Here is an 11216-nt window from a genome sequence, read left to right on the forward strand (position 1 = left end):
ACTTATGGTTTGGATATCTCAAACAACACACATGATATTATGGTCGTAATTTGTTTTTACGTAATTTTCAGGGGTTCTCGTCGCAAATGTACCTCGAGCGAATCATGGTTATTGACAGGCTCAAAACCATGTACTGTTTTATTCCCAAAACTGGATGTACAACGACCAAATACCTGATGTACAATCTGCAACACGGTACAAATGCGAGCGCAGTAGATCCCAAACAGACACGGGTACGGATCCATCAAGAACACTATAGCTTGCTGAAAGACTACAGCAAGGAAGAGGCGGACATACGACTTGCGACCTACAACAAACTCATTGTAGTTCGCGACCCCTTGGAAAGGTATGCCTCTCCCCTTCTCTTTCGTAGGCGTCGTCTCTCTCTCTCTTTCTCTCTCTCTCCGCCTCTGTCTCTCTCTCTTTCTCTCTCTTTCTCTCTCTGTCTCTTTCTCTCTTCGTCTCTGTCTCTCTTTCTCTCTTTGTCTGTCTCTCTTTCTCTCTGTGTGTACGTACGTGACACTATTTGCTTGATACTCTGGGTGTGTATGTGTTTTATGTGTGTGTGTGTGTGTGTGTGTGTGTGTGTGTGTGTGTGTGTGTGTGTGTGTGTGTGTGTGTGTGTGTGTGTGTGTGTGTGAGTGTGTGCATGCCTGTGTTTGTGTGAGAGAGCAAGTAAGAGAGATTTTGTGTGTGTGTGTGTGCGTGTGTGGTGAGTTTGTGTGTGTGTGTGTGTGTGTGTGTGTGTGTGTGTGTGTGTGTGTGTAGCGACAGACACTGGTACACACAGACATATGCAACCACACAAAAATAAAAACCCTATTTGTTGCTTCCCTGATAAGAATAATATAATGGAAATGATACGTACTGACAATTTGACATAACTTTTCATCTTCTAATTTTCAGGTTAGCGTCTGCCTGGCTTGACAAATTCATGCACAACCCTAAACGCTCATTGTACATCAAGACGTTCCAGCGAAAAACACGAGAGAAGGATTTGAGAAAAATCTACAACAAACAAGGTATCAAATACTAATTTAGAAAGCGCACATTCTGAAATCTAGAACGTAGCGTGGAATAGATATTCTAAAATCTAAGCTTCCATTTCATTATCTTCAATGAAGAAAACATGTTTTTGCCCCGTTTATCTTTTTTTTTGTTCTTCCTTTGCTCCAAACTATTTAGGTGCGATCCGCGACCCACGCCCCTTTCCGAACAACAAGACGTTCTGGAAGCAGAAAAACCGAGAGGAGATTTTGAGACGAAACGACATGAGACAAGGTATAAAATCCTAATCTAGAAATAAGCGCACATTCTAAAATCTAGAACGTTGCATAGGGGTTCTAAAATCTAACCTTCCATTGAATATCTTCAATGAAGTAAAAGTAATACTTTTTGCCCCCTTTATCTTTTTTTGTTCTCTCCTTGCTCCAAACATTTAAGGCCAGACGACTGGCAACTGGTAGCACACACCTAACCCTGGGGTGATTGATTACATAAAGTAACAAGTGGCAGGACAGAATGGAGGGGCTGTCCATATAAATGGATGTGTTTGAATAAGAATATTGCTATCACCATGGTTACCATTGGTGAAGCAGACTCCCTGTGGTGTTTGGTTAATACACCATGTAGCAAGTGGCAGGACAGAACTGGAGGGGCTGGTCTTCACATAAAATGGATGTAGTTCAGTAAGAGCAGGTTAGGCTTGGCGATGTGAAGGTTAATATTGTATCTTAGGCTGTAGATGTCACCATCTTTGTTGTTTATGTTTCAGCTCGGAACCTGGACTGGATCAAAAGAGGATCTGTGAGAAGTGACGGCAAACCACCAGTTCCCTTCCGAGATTTCATCCAGAGTATCACTAACAAAGTCTATATAAATATTCATTGGGAGCCTTTCTTCAGTCTATGTGCTCCCTGTCAGGTATTTTCCGTACATCATATCATTATACTAAATGGCTTTTTGTTGTTTTTCTTTCTTTGTTTGTATCCTTTGTCCTATAAATGCTATGGTCTTGTTTTTTTGGTCACAAGTATAGATTTTGATGTCAGGAAGAAGTGATGTATATCTAGACCCTTAGCAGCTTGCTCTGGAACTGCAGGGGCATCTTTATTCGAATAGTAACAGGGAGACAACTGAACAAATGAAAGACAGATTTCCATGATATTCGATTAGATGGAGATGTACAACGTAAAATGCGAATCATTCAAACTATTACTTATTTTCCATGATAAATAAGTGAATTGTTTAAGCTTTGATGAATTTTGTACCTTTGCATTGTAGGTTGAATACGACTTCATCGCTCATACGGACACCCTAGCGGAAGACCTTCGTCTGTTCCTCCACAAGATTGGTGTTGTAGGGAAGGACTACCTTCTCCCGACACAACACCCCACACGGGCTAAAACGAGCTTCGGTACCACCTTCCGAGATGTCCCGACGGAGGACTTACGTCGCATCGGTGAAATCTACAAACCGGATTTCGACATGTTTGGCTACAATTTTGAGGAAGACCTTGCGCTCATTGAGAACTTGCGGGGAACACGTTGAAATAAAATCTCTCAGTTCAGTGATCAACTTGTAAACTTCGGGTCTCTGCCTGTCTTATGCTATGGACCCATTTGCAAAAAGAGGGCCTGTACTAACGGCCTATTTCGGTGTGTAAGCTAAGAATATTCTAGGGACCTGGCCAGTGGATTAGTATTGCCATAGCCAGAAAAGCTTGATTTAGTCAGGCTACCAGAATCAAAGGTTTTTTCTCTTTTCTTAAGAGACCCATAAGATTCCTTTGAATATATTCTGGACTAAAGTAAGACGGTTGTAGTAAGATGGGTTAGATTAAGACAATAAATTGAATAGAACTTACAAGTACAATAACATTTTTTAATTGCATTAATAGGTAAGCTTACTATATATATATTTCGAACGTTGATAATGTCCGAAATAAATTGTTTTGCCTCGCCACACTTTCTTCTGTAAGAAATTGCTGATAAGATAAAGAAATGTAGAACTAATCAAATAAAGATTTTGAACACTAAATTTCGAGCAAATCGGCGCAGTCCATTGAGATACCGGCTCAAATTTGCAAGATACTGACTCCATGGAATGATGTAACGCACAGGAGGTCATGAGCATGGATGTCAAATTGGTTTGTCCGGCTCTGAATCCAGAACTTCGACGGGGGCGACATAGGTTATCTGGCAGCAACGACGTGTTGCCGAAGTTGGTTACGAATAGGTAAAGTTTTTTTTTTCTATTTTCTTGTTGGCAAACGAGGACAATGCGGCACTGCACTCATGTTTTGTAACTTATATCAACGGTGTCACATACACGGTGCAGACAGAAGGTAAAAGGTGGTCTTTATCCTCCCCGACCGAAGTCAGGTACTCATTTTTACGCCTGGGTGAAGTGAGGAAGGTCGTATAAAGTGCATTTCCTTTACGTCGGAGGCACGGCGGGGATCGAACTCAGGACCTATAGATTCCTAGCCGAACGCCCAACCAGTTACGCCACGCCAGACGCCACTAAGGAAAGTTTAGTTGCTGTATGACGTTCGTCACCAACACAGATGGACTTTTATGTTATCATTCATCAGATGCTGGATCTTCTGGTTCTGCGTTCGTATAACAAGTCTATTCTGGTCATCAGCTGTTTCTCCTCGAGAAACCTGATTCCGAATTCCCGCCAGATGACGTCAGCCATCTCCTCAGACGTGTCAATGTCAGTCACGGTTTTTCTGGCCACGCCCTCTTTATAAAGCACCGTGCAAAAACGTTTCCCAATAAGGAACTTCCTCCCCCTTTTCGTGTGTGTCATGACCAAAGGGTCCCTCTTAGGTGAGAATAGCCTCTCTCCTTTTAATGACTTGACGTTTTGGTAAATGACAGTCGTTAAGTGTTTAAAGTCCTCCAAAACGACGGGGATGAGAGAGATTCTGTAGACCGTCGTCCATGGAGGGTTCGGATCGGGAGCAATGTCGCACTCCTCAAAAAGTGGTCCGTCGAAACTGGTGAAGAACAGTTTCTGGAACGACCACGTCATTTCGTCATGGCGGCGAAGTCGATGTCGACCGCCGACCGCGTCCGTTTGGACCTTGTGGGGAACGATGACCACCGGCTCTTTGGAGAACGCCGGACAGGAAACGTCGGTCAGAAAGCGCTTGCGACCGAGACTGACTAGAACTGCGATGTGAGAACCCTGTGTGCAAAAATAAAACAGACATATGAGACCAGGTACAAAAATAAAACAACAAATAAACAGACGTTTGAGACCAGGTAAAGGGTGGTGTAACACAAGTTATAGACTATGGAACTGCAGATTATGACATAAATACATCTAATGCTAGTTCACCTTTATTCGCGGGGTAATTACCAATCATTCCTTTAAATCAGGGTACCGAGAGTGCTTTTATGCTGCAATATTTTCATAACTTTTCAATTTAAAGCAACCGTCCGTCGATTTGATATCCCTCAACACCCCTCGCAAAACGTCTATAGGTTACCCCGCGCATAAGGCAAACTATCGTTATCCAGTTACATAATGATAATGTCAGAGGCCACTGAATTCCTTCAAAATGTCCTCATGTTTACAGACAAAAAGAAAACGACCTTCCTCCTAACTTCACAGAACTCACACATTATAAAAAAAATGGGATCCTTTGTCTTCCATTGTCTCAGGAAAAGACGTCGAATCCAACAAGTTGCAGTTTTAGAGTGTTAGCTTTTAGACTAGAGCAGACATATTCCATACTGTTCTACACTAGTTGTTTGTACACTTTCAAGTTGACTGCAATTAGCCCTCGGGCAAGAATTTGCAAGAAACTATTATCATCATAAATAAATACCGTTACCTCTGGTAGGAAGCTACCGGATTGGTGATCGTAGAGTTGACAGGCGACCAGGTACGCCTGGAAGCCCAGCTGCTGTAGAAGCCAACAGTAGGCACCGTTCAGTTCTGGACTGGCCCCGCCACGTCCTCCTATAACGCATGGATATGTGGTGAAATGCAGACTATCATCTAAATATGTCTTTTCAAAGGCAAAGGCAAAGATACTTGATTCCTAACAGGATTACTTTCTCAGGGGAGTGAAAGAGGTCATTTACATCAGAGCCCACCAACCTTCCCTCAACGGAGACGGGGACTGATACCGACTGCCAAGCACCTTTGACCCTTTACTGACGTCACACTTCCGTTTCGTATCATTTCAACTTGATAATGATCAGAGGACCGATCGAAAACTTGTTGGTAAGCACTTTATTTTGCGTACGGACATAAGGTCTTACTATTGTAACATAATGCCTTTAGTATAGCGCTAACCAACATTGTTTCGCGGGAAGTATTTTTGTGTGTCAGTATTCTTCTGTATATCTGCATATTTTGGCTGGTAAGAACAAAGGAAGCTACGTATCATATTCTGATAGACTAAAGGTCCGATGGTTGATTTCTAATTTGATGAAAACTTTCACACTGTACATGTAAATGTCCCGCTACCGTTACGTATTACTATTGATTTACAGGCCGCCAGGAGGCAATGTATACGTAGCACCTATAGTATAGAATAATAGAACATATGTCACGCGTACGTACCTAATACGATTCTTCTACAGACCGCCAGGGGGCAGTGTAGCACCTTTTCTCCGCACATGAACCCCAGGTTTTCCAGAGGAATCGTTCGAGCGTGCGCGGCCTGTAGGGCCTTGAGGGTGTCTGGTGTGACGTCTCTTCGCCCTTCGTAGCCGATGGTCTTTAGGTAGGCCTCCATTCCTCCTAGATCCTAAACAACACCAACGTACATACGAGTGAGTGTTAGGACACCTCAACCCTCCGTGAAATATGTAAATAACGCTCTTGTAGATAAAACCTTAATAGGACCTCCAGGCGACCTTCTATGGTGGTGCAGTGGAACTTCCGATATGATTCTATACTTCTTGATATGTTTGTCCTGGACATTTTTAGCCATGGTCACGTTTTTGCTCTTATGAAGTAATGTTTAGAAACAATTTTGAGGAAGACCTTGCGCTCATTGAGGACTTACGGTGGGACGCGTTGAAGCAAAATGTCTCGTTTCAGTGATGGGTCCATTTATAAACTTTTTGTCCATACCTACACTATTTGTGGTGTAATTTCAAAACGTAAAGCCGGGTTCACAAGTGCGTATAATATCTTAGTCCGTATGAGGTCCATGTGGAAGTCTACGCCTCTACCAGGCTCCACGGGTCACTGGGAAAAATAGTAGAAATTTGACAAATATATATAGACAGATAACATGCCAGAAGAGATAGCTGGCCGTGGAGTGTGGATTGCGAGCTGCTCACTCCTCAGGCATGTTATTTGTTTATATTTTTCCAATGTCTATTATTTTTCCAGCAACCTGAAGAGCCTGCTAATGGTTTAGACGTCCATACGGACCTCATACGGACTTATACGCAGGCCCGCCCCGGCTGTAGACTTCTACCCTTACCGTAAGTCACTACACATACGCTAAAGCCATAGTGAAGCGGAGCTTTGTTGTTGTACCAACACAAAGACCAGATTAGAATCTTGAATCGTGCCGTTACCAGGTGTTATGTGTAAACTCAACCCCCCTTCAACTAGTGGGGCGGACCTAATAAAATTTGACAGATCTCTCAACGAAGTTCTTAGATAAATGAACGCATTTTTAAAGTAAGAGTTTTTTTGTTTGTCATTTTCTCTTTTCATTATACTTTGACATTTTGCATGATATTCCAATTTTCGTTACGCATATAAAATTTTGGTCGCCCGGAGGTTGCAGTACGATCACCGTATGGTAGGAGGCGGTCGCCAAAAGTCTTGACAACCCCGCCAGTAACACTGAGTAATTCATAACCATAAGATCCATGCAAACGAAAACAAGTACAACCGTTGTCGACAATTGTAAGGCGACATATTGTAGCGCCATATGTGCTCCCATAAGCTAGGTAAATATTAGTTGAGGCACACGGAGCCATCGTAACAACAGAGTAGACCATGCAAAATTTATGTGAACATGCAGAGTCCTTCCCAGAGGATGGAATAACGGAGGCCCCCCACTATACTCCTAGCCCAGCTCCACTATACTACTTTTGAAATTTAGAGTGTTTTCTTTCCTGTTTTCTTTGTTAGTTTTTGCTAAATTTAATGAAAATTCACAGGCAGCATTGTCTGCAAAAACTTGTGAATGGGCGATGATCAAAACAATAGTCGTTTTGCCACTTCACAACAAAGGAATCACTATAATATATTATACTTGTAGTATTTGACACTCTCTGTCATTGCAAAATGAACCCGTTTTCATGAAAGCCCATCACGCTGGTACGGGTTATTTTTGCCAGCCCCTCCACTATACTAACAAATTCTGGGGAGAACCCTGACATGGTTATAAAAGTAGCCCAATGTATAGCCGTGTAAGGGCCAGTGGGTAGTTATTCACTGTTTCTGGGGCAGAATATTGAAAGGCGGAGCCCATCCCTCTCCTTCCACCGCCTTTTACCTCCCCAACCAAAGTCTGATGTACCAATCAATTCTTACAGCTGGTTGGGTGAGGAAATATGTGTCGAGTCCCTTTACTAAGGGTACACAAGATCAGCAGCATGACAAGATTCGATCCTAGCACCTTTGGGTTTGGGTCAAACACTACTACACTACTTTGTAGCTACGCAGAGAGGTTGCAGTGCGATCGCCATACGGTAGGGGGCGTCGCGAAAAGTCTTGACAACCCAGGCAGTAATATATAACCATAAAACCAAGGATTCACAAGGATTCGACCCCAGCACCTCTGGGTTTAGGTCAAAAACTACGCCACAAAATCCCACCAAACTGTTATATGACATTGTATAATGTTACACTGTCAACGCCACGCTACATGCAATTGGTTCAGAGGGTTGAGTGAATCTATGGCCATTCCTAGAAACTGTGCTATGCTTTGTTGTCGTTGTGAGGGCCTGGTAACACTCGTCAATCAATCGTCGTCAAACTGAGAGAATTCTTATAGGATAGCGGTGGTCGTGTCGTTCAAATTCTCACCGTCTTGTTACAGAAAATGCTGTCTTAGATCTAACTTCTAGGCGGGTGGTTCTGTCACAGTCTACTTGAAAATTCTACGACATCATAAAAATCGTGCGACGGCATACTGCAAATATAATGTGCTCGCGCCGTTGAAAGAAGACCTCTCCAGTATCGCCTATTAAGCAAGGAATCTAAGACAGTTTCTACCATTCTTACCTGTGGATAGATGTTGTCAACGGCGTCCACAAATGACAGGAAAAGGAAGTCAAAGTTGTGAAAAAAATGGCACCTGGCGACAGGTAGGAGTCCTTTTGACCTTTGTCCCCATTTCTGAGTTTGTTTGCAACAACCGATGACGAACGTAATAGATTACTTATGGACTCGTCTCTGAGAAACAGGTGAGAGGGGCGGGTATTGTTTGTCGTGTTGACGGGAAAACTTTCTACCGATGCGGTTATTTGCTTAGGATGTCACCGACCTGAAACCTGAGCCGACCTGGGGTCTATATTTAAACAAGAGTCAAAACAAGGGAAGAGGTTACTGTCCTGGCGCACAGCTCTTGAGTTTTTACCTCCATGAGAAATGGAGGTAACGTTATACATGTAGTTATAAGTAGCGTGTGTGTGACTTTGCCTACCTGTGTGTATGTGTTTTGTGCTTGTGTGCACATGTGTGTGTGCACGTGTGTGTGTCTACTTTCAGCGAAATACCTGAATAAGAAATAACACATTTGGATGGATTGTGATGCTATTCGATGTATGGCAAGGTGCTTCAGGCACAAATTTAAAATTCAACGGTAAGCGGAGCCTACAGTACTTTCAACGGGAGATAGGGGGCGCTGAAACACCGTGCCAAGAAGACCAGAAGGGCAAATTTCAGCATTCCAGCGCACGCACAGATGGCCGACTTGTAGCAGATTAGATACCCTTGGCAAAGGTGACTGTAAAAATATTTCGTTTTCGGATACGTTTAAATTTTGGAAGTGCATATTACAGTTAAGGGCTTTTACTTTTATATTGTGTTTGTAGTTTTAGTACTGCTCGAGAAGTTAGGTGTTTGGATGTTCTTTACAGGCAGTGAAGACTTGTCGAAAGGTCACCATGTATACTTTGGTAATATAATTTCACGTATTTGCGCCGTATACTTTTTACTGGTTTAGTGCTCAGTTTACACAAGGACCTCACACATGCAGGACATACAACCAATATTAGAATCCACAAGATATTTATTGGCTCGAAAATACATGGATGAACTGAAGTATACATAATCAATACACTGTTAATGCAGAGGGTGTAACCCGTCGACATGTCAGTGGCTGACTAGTAGTAATCTCCAATCAGATCCTACAATGGCATCAAATAGTACCAAACTTGCCAAGGAGTGTAGTCAGCCAAGAGGTGTCCATTTTCCATGTAGCCAAACACACTCCTAGGCCGGCTTCACTCCTCTGCCAGCTTTTGATACCATCTTATGCTACCGTAGGATCTGCTTGGAGATTAGACTAGTAGGTGAGTACACACGTAACACCTGGTAACGTCACGATTCAAGATTTTAATCTGGTCTTTGTGTTGGTGCAACAACAAAGCACCGCTTCACCCTGGCTTAAAGCGCATGTGTATAATGTCGTTAAGGAGGTTCATCAGTCACATTTGTATACAGTTACTACCAATATAATTTTTCTTCAAGCAATGACTGTTTTAAGGTAGAGTACATAACTCCAAATTTTCGATGTCCGAAAGCACATCTTGATCACGGAGAATGACCAAGTCTCGATCTCGCGATAGAACACGAGATTCCGGGTCAGGCTTGCGAAGATCATCTGCGCCCTGTGTGTAGTGACGTATTGTATTTAAAGCTAATAGTCGTATATTTGCAAATGGGAGCATAAATTACGCAGGCAGGGACCCAAAGTTAACAAATAGACCCATCACTGAACAGAGACATTTTGCTTCAACGTGCCTCTCCGTACGTCCTCAATGAGCGCAAGGTCTTCCTCAAAATTGTAGCCAAACGTGTACGTCGAAATCCGGTTCGTAGATTTCACCGATGCAACGTAAGTCCTCCATCGGGACCTCTCGGAAGGTGGTACCGAAGCTTGTTTTAGCCCGTGAGGGGTGTTGTGTCGGGAGAAGGTAAGTCCTTCCCTACAACACCAATCTTGTGGAGGAACAGACGAACGTCTTCCACTAGGGTGTCCGTATGAGCGATGAAGTCGTATTCAACCTACAATAAAGTACATAGGGTATAGTAAACATGACCAAAATCGGCAATAGATTTGTTGTTGTTATAAGATCCGGCTCTCTTCTTGTCTTTATGGCTTCATTTCAATGCTGTTTGCCGGTAGTCGGCTCTGTGGCTGGTTGTTTACAGCATAATTACTAAATTAGAGTTCCACAACCTCATGCCTTTCCAGGCAATTTTGTCTCATTAAAATGCAAATGATAGGCAACGAAGCATCTGGGGATTATTTTATATTACGTCTCCTCTTTTTTTCACCCTACGTCAGGAAATCATTGCAAGTACGTAAGTGTAACATTTCTTCATAAATTAACCATATCGGGTCAATATTTGCATATCATATGTTATATTACATTCACCTCTATCCAACCTACATCATCAAAACTCGTCCATCCCGTCCTGCCATATCCTGTTTCAAAGTTTAAAACTCTGCGGTTCCAAAGAAAGCAGTTAGAGGGCTAAAACTTGTGTCACTTTTTCCTGGCCATGAAGGCAAAATACGTGACCATAGCTTGTCCAGAAGACGAATATGAAGTCGGGAAGTTTCTCTGCACCGCCATAGAAAGTTGGCTGTTCTATTTCTAGGCCACAGCAAGTAAGTTCTGTGGATTACACCCTCTGTAGACTCAAAAAATAATAATAATACAGTGCGAAAATCAAGATGTGTTAAAAACAAGATGGTATATTTTCAAAAGAGACACCACAAACGTTGTAAAACAACTTGGAGTGAAAAAAAAAATATGGCATTGCTGTCAACGAGGCATTCATTCCAGTATTTAAGAAGTGTACTAGAAGAGTGGTATCACTAACCATGTTGGCAACTACACTCATGGCTTCTATATTAGTGCCACTGTCCAGCAAGTTTCACTTCTGCAACTACAGTCAAGGCTACCTCTCTAGTGTCAATTCTACATACCACGATGGTCAAATTTGGCCCAAAAGTTTCCATTCGAACGCAGAGTATCGGGTTACCG

General features: G+C 42.6%; 2 protein-coding genes and 1 long non-coding RNA gene across 3 annotated transcripts in view; 2 read left to right on the forward strand and 1 right to left on the reverse strand.

Moving 5' to 3' along the window:
* Window positions 1-1013, forward strand: part of LOC118407426 — a 1839-nt gene extending 826 nt beyond the window's left edge. The window contains exons 2-3 of the long non-coding RNA XR_004830147.1: window positions 72-346; window positions 907-1013. This is a non-coding gene — a long non-coding RNA (uncharacterized LOC118407426). The remainder of the gene's footprint in view (window positions 1-71; window positions 347-906) is intronic.
* A 176-nt stretch (window positions 1014-1189) lies between these two features.
* LOC118407448 (carbohydrate sulfotransferase 11-like) lies at window positions 1190-2782 on the forward strand. The gene is made up of 3 exons (XM_035807925.1): window positions 1190-1281; window positions 1775-1923; window positions 2284-2782. Exons 1-3 carry the CDS (start codon window positions 1272-1274, stop codon window positions 2548-2550), a joined length of 426 nt encoding a protein of 141 aa, XP_035663818.1. The 5' UTR covers window positions 1190-1271; the 3' UTR covers window positions 2551-2782.
* Window positions 2783-2869: 87 nt separating this feature from the next.
* On the reverse strand, window positions 2870-8449 carry LOC118407447 (arylamine N-acetyltransferase, liver isozyme-like). The gene is made up of 4 exons (XM_035807924.1): window positions 8221-8449; window positions 5587-5773; window positions 4850-4977; window positions 2870-4197 (listed from the first exon to the last, which is right to left on the reverse strand). Exons 2-4 carry the CDS (start codon window positions 5759-5761, stop codon window positions 3592-3594), a joined length of 909 nt encoding a protein of 302 aa, XP_035663817.1. The 5' UTR covers window positions 5762-5773; window positions 8221-8449; the 3' UTR covers window positions 2870-3591.
* Window positions 8450-11216: the final 2767 nt, after the last annotated feature.

Source organism: Branchiostoma floridae, unplaced genomic scaffold (assembly GCF_000003815.2).
Source record: "Branchiostoma floridae strain S238N-H82 unplaced genomic scaffold, Bfl_VNyyK Sc7u5tJ_1342, whole genome shotgun sequence".
In the NCBI taxonomy this organism is placed as follows: domain Eukaryota; kingdom Metazoa; phylum Chordata; class Leptocardii; order Amphioxiformes; family Branchiostomatidae; genus Branchiostoma; species Branchiostoma floridae.